This window comes from Orbicella franksi, chromosome 2 (assembly GCF_964199315.1).
Source record: "Orbicella franksi chromosome 2, jaOrbFran1.1, whole genome shotgun sequence".
NCBI classification, from domain to species: domain Eukaryota; kingdom Metazoa; phylum Cnidaria; class Anthozoa; order Scleractinia; family Merulinidae; genus Orbicella; species Orbicella franksi.
In genome coordinates, this window is record NC_138146.1 from 33,800,096 (window position 1) to 33,816,839 (window position 16,744).

The following is a 16,744-nucleotide window of genomic DNA, read 5'->3' on the forward strand; positions in this document are numbered from 1 at the left end:
TCAGTACTTATTCGAGTGTTTTAGATGTAGAGAAAATTGTCCTTCGCGTATTCAATGACAAGCATTATCAATAAGCATTTTGAGGAAAATTCTACTTTTTGGTAATTACGTAAGACGCGCGAAGAGATGTCACTAAACCTCTCAATACGCTTTTACAATGACAATATTGATTAAAAAGACATTATTTTCTAATATCTCTTGTCAATCACAAAGAAAGCTAGAGGTATAAACTTAGCTGCATCGAACAAACAATGACGATCGACGGTTAAAAATACTCATTCTGAATTTAATGCTTGGAAATTAAGTTCTTTTGTAGCACAAATACTATACGATTTCTCGTGCAAAAATACCCATGAAAAAGGTTCTTGCGCGTCTGGAATTTTCATGTGAAAAGATCTTCTGTAATAGAGAATTGTCTTATTCTCTTCGTTTTGCATTATCGCTGGGAACGTTGAGTCTCCAAGGCGACGTAAGAAACTTGTTTTGCGATCCTAAAAAAACCCCGAATCTTTCAAAGAAAATATCAAGTTTCATAGTTTTGAACGTCTATGTATCATAATCAATATGTTTTCTATGAAAAAGATTTAACCCTTGTCTTTTGCTGAATCGTGGGTATAGGATCTCCTTTTTACCGTTGGAAAAGTGGATGCACAATCTACAAACAGAAGGCTTTTATTTCAATGTCATTAATAATCAATTTTTCCATTGTTAAGCCTGAATCTCTCTAAGAGCCATTATTGTATTCTTTAAAAACAAATATCAATTTTCTCCATAGTTTTAATCTTTGGTGATAGAAACTTCTGATACGAAGCAGCTTGTTTCGTTCAGTAGCAAAGGTTGATGCATGTGCCTGCCCCAGTTCATATTTGATTAACTTGTGGCTAGCTTGGACGAAGGTAAGAACATTTTGAGATGCCGTTTGTAGTGTAGAGCGAAAGCGGGACTAAATCTGACAAGCAATGTTATTTTAAAGTCAACTGTAGCATTTACCCTTCTAATCCTGTCATTGTTCAATCATTTCTAAAGCTTTATTTCCACTTTTCGTACCAACATTTAGGAAAAGTCTCATACAAAACAATATTTGCCTCCCCAGGCAGCCTTTTAAAATAAATTTTGATTGCCCATATCTTTGTTTTTCAGTTTGTCTTAGTAATTCGTGTATTCATAACAACGAAAATGATTTTAGGCCTCTTTCAAGGGAATGGAAGTAAAGTAGTTATAAAAACTATTTGTTCCTTACTTTATTTCCCGCTGTTTAGAAATCTTCGCGGCATTAGTGCCTGTTTATTACCTGTTAATTCGCAGATGATATCCATGATGGTAATGAATGTTTGTAATGAACGTGATTTTGCCGATATCAGATGGGAAATACTGGCCTTGTTTTACACGGGTGTGTATTCTTTGTTTAAAAATTTTAGCCAAATGTTAAATCTTTAGATTAACAGTTGAACATTGCGAACATTGTATAGTTAATCCGGTTTTAGCTACTTTCAATAGTCCATGTTATTTTTCTCGAGGAAAACTTGGCTTGGAATCAGTGCTTTCTTGCGAGTTAACACTGAGCGATTATCGAATCACTTTCCTAAGCATGTCAAGACTGAAACGTGTATAATTTTTATACGTACTGTTTTTTTTTTCTTTCTTCCAATGTTTTTCGTCGCTGGTTATCACTAACAACTTGATTTAAATTTGATGATTCGAGCACCGTTTTCAAACGTAGCCTTTCATTGTTTATTTTGCTTTGCCGATCGAAATGCTCTTTTTGGTGACACTATAGTATCAGTGAACATCCATAAATTTGTCTTCTTCTTTTTCGATTCGAATTATTATAGAGTATAATACATTTAAAATAAAACATAGACCCGTCCCCCACTGTTGGTTTCTCTTAAATGTTCAGTAAATCCGTGATGAATGTATTTTCTTGTTAATCAAGATTTCCTTTTATTTTGTCAATTTTTTTAAGTACAGTTTCACGTGGCAGTAAGTTTTAAGAGTAAAAAGCAATTATCTCTCGTGACAACCTATCCTATAGTTAAACTATCTGTTTCCTGCTATTGGAGTGTTATGGCTATTTGTATTTTCTTTTACACTAATGTACGAAATAAACACTGTCTCTTAGAGGCAGTGCATTACACAGGTCCATATTAGCAAAAATTCAGTGAAGCCCGAGACTTTTGAAAGTCTCAGGTTTCGCTGAATTTTTGCAGTTTCACCTTATTTCAGCATAGTATTTGCCATTAGTTAGCATTTCTTTCCTATCAAAAAGTGGATCATTGGATAATGCAATTCAAGAGTTTTGATTGGCTTAGCCATCATGGTAGATGAGCTATTACATCATACTCTACAGATATATGGCAAGCGCACGCGTAAGAATATAAACAGCGGTGACAAAAACATGAGTTTAGGGCAAGAGTTTAGAACGAGAGTTCGGCGTACGGGTACGTTTTTTTCATTTTTGTTTAGTTTTCTATTTTTGGGGGGCGTTTTTAACAAGACAGTTATTCCACTCGCCCTTGTTAGATAACTTGTTGGATATAAAACTTGGCACCACACGCCTCGTTGGCTATCTATCATCTCGTATCTAACCCACGCTCGTGGAATAATTGTTAAATATTTTATCTCCGTATAAACTGACAGGCACTTTTCTAAACACGGTAATGAATTAAATAATGGAATAGTATTTAACCTGACAGCAGACCAAGATGCTTGAGTACTCGGGTCTGGCGTTATAATTCTATCAAGTTTGATCTAATTAATAATCAAATTTCACTTTTTATTGAATGTTCAGCATAAATTCACTTTACAACTGAAAAATAACTAAAAGTACTTCTTTTGGGATGAATATCTCCAACTTGGCAGTTTCATGCTTTTAAGAGTGAAAAATACTTGAATTTGAATCTTCAGACATCTTTGCCAGCCATTCTTAAAACAAATTCCTGTTAACGTGCTGGATGTCCACGATAAAAAAAGAGAAGTAAACAGAGAGATTAAAAATGCTTTCATGCCCATAATGAGTGTGGTATAACAATAACCGGATCTTCGCATCTCCCGTCATATATTATTTGACCAATAAGGCCAATTAATGTTGAGTGCCCGGAAATGGCAGTATTGTAAACAAATCTAATTGCTTTATCTCGTTACCTTACTGTTCTTTGAATTCATTTCAGATTTTTGAGTGTGCCAAGTTGGAACATCATTCCTTTTTCGCTGTGACTATATGATTCTCGGTAAGTATTCAGTCGCTGTGTTTTGTTATAACTGCATTTATGGCTGGGAAAAATTAATTTTCGAAAAATAGAAAGTAAAGGAGTAAAGATTTCGTCTACTAATATATCAGAAATCATTACATATTGTTTGCGTGGTAATTTTCGCGTTGAAATATCTTTTAGTCTTTCACTTTCTTTGGAGGTTTGAGTTAATTTGCTTAAAAAGTAAGAGTTTGTCGACTCAGCTTTAAAATCCGGATTAGAAACTTTTACAGAAAGTTAAAAAATAATATCCTATGTACAGTCATTGAACTTTCGCAACTACAAACTATAAAGCAATTCAGTCCCAGCTTAACAAGACTGTGAGCTAAGAGCCGTAACAAGCATTCTGAGAGGAGACAATTCGAGCCTCTTCCTTTGTTCACAAGAAATGAGTGTGGCCGGCAACTCCTTTATTTTTTGTCTAATATGTTTTTATTGTTACTGACATGATCGGCGATTGTTATTGTTGGTTTTATTCCAGTTTCTTTCAAAGAGAAGTTCTTTCTATATCTTCCAATTTCCTGATTATCACTTCACGAAACTTTTGACAGAAAAATTAGTTTCCCACCTATCACATTTCCTTGTTTACTTTCGCCAACTTAGTTATATGCATCTGATAATTCTCCCGCTCTAAGGGGCGTAATCACAAGTTTCATTATCAATTTTAACCTTGAGCATCTGACACACAAATAATAAATTTACATATGACAATTTAGAAAATCGATCACATTTTGAGGAAGTGTTAAGTCTTAAGGAACAAAGGCCGGAACAAAGTTGCCTCGTACTTGAGAATGCATACAGTATAAGTGTTGGTTGTTAGCGTTCCTTACCAATTAGATGGCTCAAGATGTAAGTTAGTGGCACATGATTTGTCTTGTATGGCCATGCAAAAAAAGTGATCAAAACCTCATCAAGATGGATGGGACAAAGAAACATGGCTAAGTCCAAAAAACGTTTCTAGTAAAGTCATAAGAATTTTGCTTAAGTTGATTGCCATAACGTAAAACTTTGTCCCCACACAAGATAATATTAATCGCCAAAATCAAATCGGCACCGGAAACTGAACATGCTGGATAGATAAAGCAAGTTTTGGGGCTAGCTGTGTAAAGATTTCATTCATGTGTTGGATAAAGCGGAATTCTAAAACAACTCAGGTACCATTACGGTGGAGGTTTGAGCGAATGATTATCTCTGACGTATTCACATTAGCGACTGACAGTCAATCGGATAGCGCTTATACTAGTTGAAAGAAAGATCTAGATATAATGTTGATAGGAATCTGCTTTAATGGATGTAAGTCAGTTAGATTTGCTGTCGCAAATTTGGTGCTGCATGGCGAATAGTGCTGGGGAGTAGTTGTGGAACGTCACTAAGGCCGAAAACTAGCTTGTGCTCGTGGTTATTCAGTGCGCAGAGAAACAGACTGATTATATCCTGGGAATAAAATCACTATTGCTACGAAATACAGCGCTGCAGCATTTCTTGACTATTGAATTATAAGTCAACAAGATTGGTCGAAACGACAGCTCTGCTCTGTCTGTCTCTATTATATTGCATGCGAAAGAAACATAACACGAGGGCTTTTGGCCGGCACGAACTGTTGCTTGCTGACCATTTATCATGTAGTTTAGTTACGCAGGGCCCCTTTTGATACCAGCCTATGGCTGCATGATGGGGCTACCCTGCCTAAGTAAAGATGACTTGACTTGACTTGACACAGGACAGTAGCGAGGTCATTTAAGGGGCTCTTGCGATGTGGGATATTAAGGTTAAAATTTAACGAGATACGTGTCGTAATATTTGTGGGACAGATCAACGGGATACGGGGGTACTTAGACCAGATTTTTCGGGATATGGAGGGGAAAAATTGTTAGTTTCTGAAATTGAAATTTATGGGATACAAAATAATTAGACCAAAAGCTAACGGGATGCGAGATATTCAGACCCCCAATGGGGTCTCAGAAGGACAGTAGGATGTTCAATCACGATATCTTGGGATAACCGAATTCGATCATTATTTTATCACTCAAGTTTGTTTTCATATTTAATCCCTTTTTAACCGCTCATAGGGGCGATCTGCCATTTTTCCTGCAAGATCGTGGTTACAATTACGCAAGAACAGAATATTATTTGTAGTAAAGCACATTAGATGGTATTACGCATGAGCAGAAAATTATTTATTTGTAGGTAGTTATTTGCAGGTCACGTGATGGGCTCTCGGCCAATGAAAACGAAACATATGCGTCGAATGATAATTGGAGATGTTTGTATACGAAAAGAAACTTCCTTACGTTAAGCAGATGAAACAACAACATGGCTGCCATTTCACCGCGCGAAAACCCTATTTTACGGGGATTTATTAACAGACACGTGAAAAAAGTTGAATGGTGAAGAATTCAAGTTTACTGATGGTATCTTGAATTTTTAGTACCATTTAGGTTTACAATAAACACTATTAAAGTTCTTTCTAACTTCCCTTTATCAATTGCAGCTGTTTGATAGGAAAAACCGCTGACTGTTCTTAACATGGATCCCGGACTAATTTACTTAGCACGATTGATCGAGAGATACTTGACCAGCGGTCACGTGTGGTGGCACATGCCGCTGGTATTGACGATGGCTTACACGTTATTAGTGAGAGAAAGACTGCTGTATAATGCTCTGTATGATTCCTATCCCAATCCACTGCCACAGGTCAAAATGCGCTGTAATGATCCAGTGTTAGGTAAGTTACCAGTCTAGACCCACACTTCTCAAACTCATTGATAATTCCTCAAGTTAATAAGCAAGGGACATCATGACAATATCGGTGTTTGGATATCTGATCTTAACAAACAAAGATCTTTACGAGTTTATTTCTGCGTTTTCTCCTTAGTTTTAGTTTCGATTGAGAAAATATATCAAACACTCAAGACAGTGTTTGACCACATTTCCAAACACCTCGAAGTTCGTCAAAAATGCTCCGCTACGCGTCGTATTTTCAACTGTCTTCTCGGTCTTGGAAATGTGTTCAAACACGATCTTGAGTGTTTCATATATTACTTACAACATTCAAATGCTCCATTCACTTAGATTAGGACACTGACTGCTTCTTGCACAGTAAGTGATAACGCCTATTAACTATGCCGTCAAACTGGGTGCAGTGGAAGTTTCTGAAACATATTAGGACGATCTCATAGCTCAACAGTGATAATATCAGACAAGAATTAATGTTAGAAAACTAGGGATTTTAAGCCAAATGTCTTGCGAGGGGAAAAGCATCGAGGATGATGGTGGAAAAGAACTAAAAAAGCTTTAGTCGCAAACCTTTTCTTTCATAAACTGAGTTCAAAGTAATTGGCTACAGTTTCCCCATTTTACCAACGCCTTCGAGTCCTCCTTGAAATATGCATGTTATGTTTAAATTAAAAAAACAGCTCGTAATTTATATTAACTCGACTATCTTATACATAGCTTTAGAGCGTTTCTTTGAATTAGGTCATTAGTTACAGTTTTACTATTTGTTCCATTATGTAGAGTCGTCAGAGCTGTCTTGCTTTGTTCTATCACTTTTTTCAGAATATTAAATTAGAACTCTCTGTTTATTTAATCACAATTTTTTCAAAGATATATAATGTTAATACCAATTTTTTTCTCAGGGGATGGCTATATAGGCTGCGTCAAAGTGTCTATGCTGATGGATTATGGATTCACGGAGCAGTACTTAGCTTTAGTAACTCCTGAGGATTGCATTGCCACGTGTAAAACTAACATGTTTCCTTATGCAGCACTACACAAGAGCAGGAGGTATACAATTATACATTTAACAATAAGATTATGAGCTCGAGATTTCTATGACGCATAGAAATCGAGAGTGAATAACCTAATTGTTTTGGTATGAATCTAATGGGTGTTCAAATCTTTCATCTAAATTCTCTTTAAAGTCACTTCGAAAACGCAAAGAAGCGGCCCCTAGCGCACACTGCTAGGGCACTCACTATCTACAACAGAATAGATAGTGAGTAGCATAACCAATTAGAGAACGGCATTCGTGGTAAAATCCCGGTAGATTTATATTAATACTAATTATTATTATACATTGAACTCACTATCTCTTTTCTGATTGGCCGAAAGCGCACAGTGTATTTTCGAAATCAGTGCCTGTGACGTCATCTAGCTGCAGATTATGCAGCTAGATGATTGCAATTCTAGAATCGTATTGATTATCAACAGTTATCTTAATTATCTTGGACGGTTTACGTGTCAATACACAGTATGAGCTGTCTTTAAATAGTCACTATAATGGTTCCTTTCCCTCTTGATTTCGAAGTCAATGACAGCTCTTGTCCTTTTGATGAAAAAAGTAACTTTTTTCTTTCGTTCTTCGGATCACCAAAGTTGTCCTGATAATGAAAAATTGCTTGCAGGAATTCATGTAGCGGTAATTCAATTCTGACAGTACATAATCAAAGATGTGCTTTACAAATTCAAATTGGGCTCCTACACGGCATGCGTCGCGTTCGACTGATACATGGTTCTGTTTAAAACTAGAAGTATGATTAGCCACCAATAGCATAATGCATGTATAACGGAACGGAACGTCACCAAATGTGTCACAATTTTTTAAAGTTGTTTCCCATTTTCATTGTAGATGCTATTGTGGTATGGGGTACGAAACAGAAGCGATAGTTAGAGAGTGTAAATGTCGACGAAAGTGCACAGGGAACAAAAAGAAGCGATGTGGGGGTGGCGATCATGCTTCCCTCTACAATACGTGTAAGTGTGAGCAACAGCTGCATGCAATTATTCTAAGAAGCATAGCGGCAACAGCAGCAGCGAGAACGCTAGCCAACGCAGGCAGATTGTAATGTATGCTGCTTGAGACTTCTTTCCGATTTCTTTTAGTCCAACCAATTTTTGTTGCTATTGTTAGTTTTCAAAAGATGTGACCTCATGTTTAAAGTTAACTATGATTTTATGTTCTGTTCTATGTTTCACAGATTTCTGTACAGAGAGAATGAAAGCAGCTCGGACTATCGATGGAACGTGTAACGACCTCAACAACACTGCTGCTGGAAGCAGGTTTTACCGGTTTGGCAGGAACGTCCCGTTACAATATTCCTACACGGACGAAACACGTCTCCTTCAACCCAATCCACGAATTTTAGCCCGAAAGTAGGTTTAAATTTATGCTTCATTCTTTACTCAGTGTGCTGCAAAACTGAACTCGTTGAATTTGGCTTCTGTTTCACTGAAAATTTTGTCAGTTCGTTGTTATCGATTATATTCACTGTCGTCAAGCCTCTTTAGTGGCTTACCACCTCGGTGGCGGTGTAAACCCGGTTTCTTACGAGTCTTTCTACTTTTTCCTGGATGGGATGCTGATACATCTCCGATTAAATTCGCCGGAACGGATTTGAACACTCGGGTGGAGAGAGGTACCGTGAGAGTTAAGTGTCTTAAACACGTTGTCCCCGGCCAGGGCTCGAGCCCAAAGCATACGATCCAGAGCCTAGGGATGGTTTGTAACATTCAAAGCCTCCAAGCGAGAGCAGAGCATCCTGACTCCCGGGGCATAGTCAGGATGACAGTGGGATTTGGAATGTGACAGATTTTAGGGTATGCAACATTGGAGTCATTATGTAAAATAACTGAGCTACTACGCGCGTTCTCATTGGTCGATAGGTTAGGTCGTTTTGTTCTTTCCATGGGTGAAACTTCCGAATGACTTCCCGTGGTCAGGACGTTATTGTAGAAAGGACTTAGCTAGTCGTTAAGTTTAAAATTATTTCCGTAGAAAAAAGCATCTTATCGTTTATCCTTAGATAATAGGTTTTGTTGAAATTCGTTCAACTCTTATAGTGAGCGCAACAGGCCACACTATAAGGGTTCAAGGGTTGCAACTGTTGAGATAATTTTATTTTTAGTCGCAGTGGGATTTGGAATATGATTAGCACCTAATCAAAATCGACATTTCCAACGGCTAACAATCACAATGCTCCAGCGTGATTGATTGATTAATTGATCGAATCACGAACAAAATCATCTTCTTTACTTTCAAATCCGTGCTGTCATTTGTTGAAAATTCTCGGCTGGCTCTGGTTGAAGTCGTGACGTTTTGGATTCGCGTGTATTTTTGAGACTTATTTTATAAAAGCAATAGAGCGCATTTTCCGTGTTTACATAGCCTCATCTAAACGCTCGGGCGGTTAGGAGAAATCTCGAAAGTTATCCAAACCCTCGACTACGTCTCGGGTTTGCATAACTGTCTCGGAATCCCAACCCTCCTCGTGTTTAGTCGAGGCTATGTAAACACGGAAAAAGGGCTCTATTGCTAAAATAGCACTCGATCAAAACATTATGGTAAATCTTCAAGCGCAATAAACATTACTTTGTAAGTGACCCGTTTTCACTACCATACGCAAGACAAACATTTGATTCATTCTTCCTGCAGGTTGTTACAACGCAAGAACTTTCTTCAGGTTCCTTGGTTGAATCTCTTTGGGGTGGCCTGGGTCCAGTTTATGGTACATGACTGGTTTGACCACGGTACGCCAATCACGGAACACCGAATAAAAGTTCCTCTACAGCAAGATGATCCGCTACATTCAAAACTGAAGGGTAAATGAAATCTTACTATAGCAAGGAATCATTAGAGTATGCAGACCTAGGCATTGGCTAGACTATAGTGATTTGCTGAACTAAATATTACATCTCCAAAATTCAGAATACTCGACTTTATTTGTCGGAGTTTTATTGAAGCTACACTTTGGCAACTCTAGAATTCCTTTCACCAACTGAACTACTGGATAGTAAGCTTTCTTCATATTTTTTTCATATTCAGGTTTCATGAAAATTCTTCGTACTAAACCAGACACTTGTAAAACTAACTATTATGAACCACCTACCTACCAGAATGACGTCACACATTGGTGGGACGGCTCACAGCTGTATGGCAGTGACAAAAAAACGCATGCACGCGTTCGCGCCTTCGTTGACGGTAAACTGAAAGTTGACGATGATGGATTGCTGCCTGTCGATCCCAGGACCAATATCGACATCACCGGTAATGCTGTGTATTGATTTGTTTTGTTGTTGTTTTTTAATAAGACACCGATATAACGGATGCTCTGATTGGACATCTTCTGAATTCTTATTTTTACCCAGGATTCTCCAAAAACTGGTGGGTTGGATTAAGCATTCTTCACAACCTGTTCACAAGAGAGCACAACTTAATCTGCGACATGCTGCTGAAGAATCATCCCACTTGGACAGATGATCTCCTCTTTCAAACAGCAAGGTACGACCAGGTTTTGTCAATCATCAATCAATCAATCAATCAATCAATCAATCCGTCAGTCAATCAGTCAATCAATTCAGAGCTCACAGATCCTTTTCTAGACCTACATTTTTCCGATCATTATGTGACTATTATGACTTAAATGGAGTTTAACAATGGCAGTAATTTGGCTGAGGTGATTAGTTGTTTTTTACATATAATACGTCTCAGAATAGTTCCGTCTTGCTGGATAAATACCGCCATTTATCTGAAATTTAGAACTTTCTTTGCCCAAATAAAATTCCTATCACTTATTTGACAGGCTTATCAACACAGCTCAAATAGTTCAAATCCACACCCGCGAATGGACTGCTGCAATACTGAACACGGACTTCATCCACGAGTCACTGTTTGCACAGTGGTACGGCAAGCTGAGCCCGAGGATCTTGAAGATGTTAAGAGACATGAACATCACCGTACAAGCAAACAGCTTCCCCACACACCAGGGGAACCCTCCGGACTATAGAGGGGTTCCATTTTCCCTGACTGAAGAATTCGTTTCGGTGTATAGAATGCATTCGTTGTTGCCAGATACCATTGCCATTCGTCGAATGAATTCAGGTAAGGACATTTTTCAAAGACGCAAAGAAACAGTAGAACAAACAAATAAGAACAAAAAAGGACACGGCACGAAATAAGGCATGAAGAGATCGACATGAATACCTTAGTGCATTTTAGTTTCAAGAGGATTTCCCTAATGAGACCAGCGTTAGCCTTGTGGAACGTTTCTCTGATGCTGCACGCCGCTGTTATTGTTTAGAACAAACATTTTAGAAGCACTACACACCACAGACGTTTCATGCCCAAAATTAAACCTATTTTAAGTATTGAACTACTCAATGTAAGGTAATGTAATTGTATATCCTCGAACCTCTGATGTTGTTATTGTCGTTCGTTTTACAGGTCGTTTCAGTGGAAAGGCCTACAGCCTTCCGAAGTTTTCTTTCGACAATGCTCGCACCGTGTTCGATGAGAACCAGCTGGAGGACATTCTGTTCACATTTGGAGTGGAGAAAGCAGGGCAACTCGTGTTACATAACTATCCTACAACGCTTATGAGGCTTAAGATACCAAGACATCAGAAAGGAGGACGAGTACGATGTTAATAATGAGGCTACAATCCCAGTTTTGCTATGATCAAATAGTCAAAGATGCGCAGCATAGCTGACTATACTCCACAGGAGAACAGGCAACGCGCGCGATCGTCAAAAATGGCTGACGACTTGAATTATTCTCCTAAGCTACTTTCAATTGTGTGAAATTAATCTGTTACAAAATTAAAGTGGAGGTTTTCTTTTTAGCATTACCCTTTGCTGGCTAGGCGTAAAATTTAATAAGTAAGCTGTCACTTTTTTCGTATTCACTATTTGACTTGATCTTTTCTCTCAGTTTCTTGACCTGGCAACTATCGACATTTTAAGAGACCGCGAGAGAGGAGTCCCACGATATAACCAATTCAGACGGTTACTGAACTTAACAGCACCAGACACCTTCGAGAAACTCACCAATGACACCATAATCGCTGCGGAACTCAGAGAGGCGTATAACGGCATCATTGAAGATGTCGACCTTCTGATTGGCTCACTGGCCGAAGCGCGTCCAGAAGGGTTTGGCTTTGGAGACACTCCGTTTCATCTTTTCCTGTGTATGGCGAACCGCCGTCTGAAGACTGACAGGTATGTGGTGCTTATTTCAATCACGGTGAGATGAGGGGTTAAGCTTCTCGAAATGTCTCGAGGTGTCTGAAAAAAACGAGTCGATAGAATCTTTGCACGCGTATCGTTAACAGGAAAGAAATGAGGAGGTGGGTAAGAAGTTTTTTTTTATGGGTCTGTAATGTTGTCGGTTTTGTAGTGCATCCGCAAGACCTTAACAAACGTTTTTTTGTGATTGAAAAATTCAAGCTTAACTCTTCTTCAAGATACGCGATCCTTGACCCATGAGCTTGCTTGCGATAAGCCCTTTGCACTACACGGTCTCATGGTAAGAAATCAGCCATGCTGGGATGCAACCCGACGCAGACTTCCGAAACAGAGCTAGCAACTCGCACCAGTCAAGTCTCACTGTTTGTACCATGTGACGGGGTCGTGCATAGGGCCCATTGAAATAACTAACATGTAGACCACGCTCTTCGTCTCTCGAACAGGTTTTTGACTATTGATTACAAAGAAGAGTACTACACTAAAGAAGGGCTGGATTGGGTTGAGAGCTCCACCATGAAGAAAGTATTGCTGCGAAATTTTCCTGAAGTAGCGGGACTGAGTACCTCCATGCAGAATATAAAAAACGCCTTTTATGTCTGGAATAAATAACAAAAAGTCACTTTAGGATTTAAGAGCCAGATCCCTTAGTTTAAAATTCATCTTATGACTGTCTGTTAAACCAATCAAATCAAACTGTACATTCTTAACCAAGGAGCTGGTCAACAAATAGCCTAACACGGAAGAATCTCCTTTTAGGCTTGCTCGGTATCCACCATAAAACCGTGTCTTTAGAAATCGAGGAAATTGCTTCAGTAGTTTTCATGAACGTAACGGATTCGAGAGCATCCGCTGATTGCATAAGAAATGTGTTAGTATGAGAGTCAACCTGTAACAGACGTTAAACTTAGTTATATGGAAAACCGAAACAAACTTCTATGGTGTTAATTAAATAATAGATGGATTGGCTTTTAACCAACCTGATTCTGAAGCAAATCGCTTACAGTCCTCAGGAGACACTTAAAATAAAACCCGGCAACCCGGGTTTACCGGCTTACTTATTTTCTCACTTCCCTAAACGATATAAATTGTTACTCTGGTACAAGCACATTATAATTGCTTAGCCAGGTGGTTCGGACTCCTGTGTGAACCTCAGTTCAACTGCAAGAAAGATTCAAATTCGTTTAAGTAATCGCCCTCGAGAGTTTCACTTTTCCTGTCTGTATGAAGTAAATCAAATTCTTTGCAAAGTGATTACAACCATTAACTAAGAATTATTTCAAGTTCGAATCGGGCTATTTCCCTTGTGTCTATAGCGTTCAAAATGAGTCTTCGTGGGAAACCATTAATATGAAAATGTGTTCCGCCTACAGGTTCATTTTCATCCAAATCAAACTCATTTTCAGATGAAAGGTTTTGCACGAAGAATCGTTTTGAAACAGAGGCACATGGTAACTCTGAAATGGCCTGTTACAGTCCTCTTATGAAGATTTTTTTTCAAACGGTTAATCTAAAAAACAAGGGAACAGGGGATCTGGACTCTTCTTAAAGGGCGTAGTTAAACATGTTTAAAGTGATTTAAGATATACTAAAATTGTATTCAAAAGTAATCACAACGGTAAGAGTAAATTGTTGTTTTAAAATGACAAAAACTGTATATGGGCTAAATTATTAACAAATCTCAAACGGGTTTTGTGTTTGTTTATTTCAATGCCTTTATATGATATCATTAACTTTAAACATGTTGAGTAAAAATAAATTTTAAAATATAGTCTGTTTCAGGCTCTCGGTCAGTGGGGACGATCGAAAAAGTGGGTGGGTAACGAGCAGGGTCTGGGAGAGGAAAAGGGATATCGGATCCCGCTCGTCGACCGCCCGCTTTTTCTATCGTCTCCAGGACTGACAGAGAGCCTGGAACAGGCTATTTAAAGACTTACAGACTTTCTAAAGCTGAGTTTTTTTACTCAGGTTGGCTCTCTTGCAATTTCGTGGGATCATAAGAGACTATCAAATTATTCCCCTTGCTAATCACGATCCTCTAACTTTTAATCCCATCTTATCATCTTATACATCAATCTAGATAGAAGTGGCCGAACACAGACGTCGTTCTGGCTGTCGCTTGTCTCCGTCGAAGTCTACGTGCGTTTTCATGCTAAAATAGAAGCTATGTTACCAACGTCTTACACGCTATTGACTACTCATCTGATCAAATCTCCAGCATCTTTGAGAAAAAAAAAAAAGTCCGGAACTGACTTAATTAAACCGTCACCGGAAGAATTACTAGCCAGGCATGTTCTTCAGTTTGACTGAAAATAAAGCCTCCGGCACAGCTTCAGTCTTCCTTATGTTCGTGGTGTCACAAAACCACTTATACGTCTTCGTCGAAAGAGCGAAATCACTGTTGTCGCCAAAACTTACAAGACCTCTTTACAAGTATTCCTTTCTCTTTGATCTCCAAATTTATTTGGTATATAAAATAAATAAATATAGAATTCCTTGTGCAGACTGTCCAAGTAGCTATATATATTGGCAAAACTGGAGGGTATTTTCTACGTAGAAAGAACACAACCCGAATCTAAAAACGTTAACATACAAAGAGGTTTTGATATATTAGCCCACGCATGATCTAACAACAATTCGGATTGATTCACGCTAAACTTTTAATTTGAGATCGAAAAACTTTATAATTTCTGCATACTGCCCACACGAACGAAGCAAGTCGTTGCCAAAATAATACTTCACTCTTTGATATTAGTACATTTTTCTACATTTTACACCGTTTTACATTTTTCACTTTTTCGTTTCGCATATATTTTTCATCTCCTGTTTTTACAGTTTCGTTTTTAAAGGCTTTAGGCAGAAGGCAGAAAGCTTATGACTTTGAAAATTCATAACCAGAGAACCCTTTTACACAATATGGCTCGGTAACACATCCATTTTTAATTAGCAAGTTGCGATCTCATTGCAAGCGCTGCAAGCGAAATTCATTGTTATTGAACATGATTGCAGGAACTGTAATTTGTATTCATGAGAACATTTAAGGTAATACAACATTTTTAAAAATTATTTTACCTCCAGGCACACTTGTTGTTTTGACATAGTATACGGCAATATTCAGAAGTGGCTTTTATCGATGGAGTTTTCTTTTACGATTTGTAGTTGTAATTTTTGATTCAACAGATTTAGTTACAGTCCTGCAGATATGAAAATGTTTCAAAAAAGGAGAGGTTGACCTGACAAATATTCTCGTTGTTGTTTATCAGCTCTGTCGGACTATTAGCAGTTTTAAAATACGTTGCAACAAAAAATGTTCTGAATATACTTGGTAATGCGTACCATAAGGCAACTAAAGCAACCCTTTTTCGCACCTTGATTTATCACTAATGAGATTTGTGTATAGGTTGCCACTAATGATCGATATTAAGCGTAGAAAGTGTGATAATATAAAATGAAGACAGATTTATTCGGTTAGTGATGGCTTATTTTATTTTTCTCTTACGTTGTTGGGATCGAAAGTTTATGTAATAGACATGTTTAACAAAGGTTTGCATGTTTACCTTTAACGGCACGAGTAAACAATACGGCAACTTGTAATTAAAAATATCCTGAAAAAAGTGATTTAAATTTTGCCTGTAAACGGAAGGATGCGAGTTCCCTCATCTAGTGTTTGTTTTGCTGTCTAAACGTACTTTGATTTTTTCTGTGTTGTACCCTAATGGAATTGTTACTTGTCTTGTTATTTTTCAGCCGTGTTTCGATCGTACAGTGAAATTCAATTTAATTACCTCCAACAGAATTCGAAATGCGGTTTAATCAACTTCAGAATTGTCATGTTTCAAGAAGTAGAGTCTGAAAATTAACACTATAAATCAGTGTCGTTTCTAAACAACAGGTCCTCCACAATTGTCTCTTGAATTGAAAGACGTGATTGCTGTCTCGCCGTAATTATGATATTGTTCTAATCAAAGGTATTGCCCATCACAAACTGCACCTTACTGGTCAATTTTTCTGCCAACCAAACGGCAGCACTGACATAATAGACATATCACCTTTGAGACAATAAATAGCGAAAAAGGTAAAATTTCTGCCTGCATCTGTCGCCGACCTCTTTTTAAAAGGCAAGCAAGACTTCGGTGAGAGGGCGTCAATAGTAAGTTTTTTTTTTCCGTACTAAATAAATAGCACGTCGTTAATGTTCTTTTTATCTCTTTTCTTTATTTGGTTCTCTGAATATTTTTAACGAGAAAGTACTTTTCATAATTATAAGTTCTGCTTGTATCTCGCTGGACAGGATTTTTTGACTGACCTGATTAATGCACTGTTGGTTGATTTTAAAACGACATCTGTCAGTGTGTGTGAAATCAGCTATGGTTGCGGATTAGAACCTCCCTGTTAAGTTTTGCTATTTTTTTGTCGATCTTCATGTTATTCTTTTCGGCTTTTTACGAAGTGTAATTATTTGTAGACTAGGCCCTATG

The 16,744-nt window shown here is 37.9% G+C and overlaps 1 protein-coding gene across 1 annotated transcript; it reads left to right on the forward strand.

Moving 5' to 3' along the window:
* Positions 1–584: 584 nt before the first annotated feature.
* On the forward strand, positions 585–14,925 carry LOC145479476 (uncharacterized). The gene is made up of 13 exons (XM_081457853.1): positions 585–896; positions 3,168–3,227; positions 5,740–5,973; positions 6,887–7,034; positions 7,879–8,003; positions 8,228–8,402; positions 9,682–9,848; positions 10,072–10,293; positions 10,395–10,527; positions 10,829–11,127; positions 11,470–11,660; positions 11,956–12,242; positions 12,713–14,925. Exons 3-13 carry the CDS (start codon positions 5,775–5,777, stop codon positions 12,876–12,878), a joined length of 2,112 nt encoding a protein of 703 aa, XP_081313979.1. The 5' UTR covers positions 585–896; positions 3,168–3,227; positions 5,740–5,774; the 3' UTR covers positions 12,879–14,925.
* Positions 14,926–16,744: the final 1,819 nt, after the last annotated feature.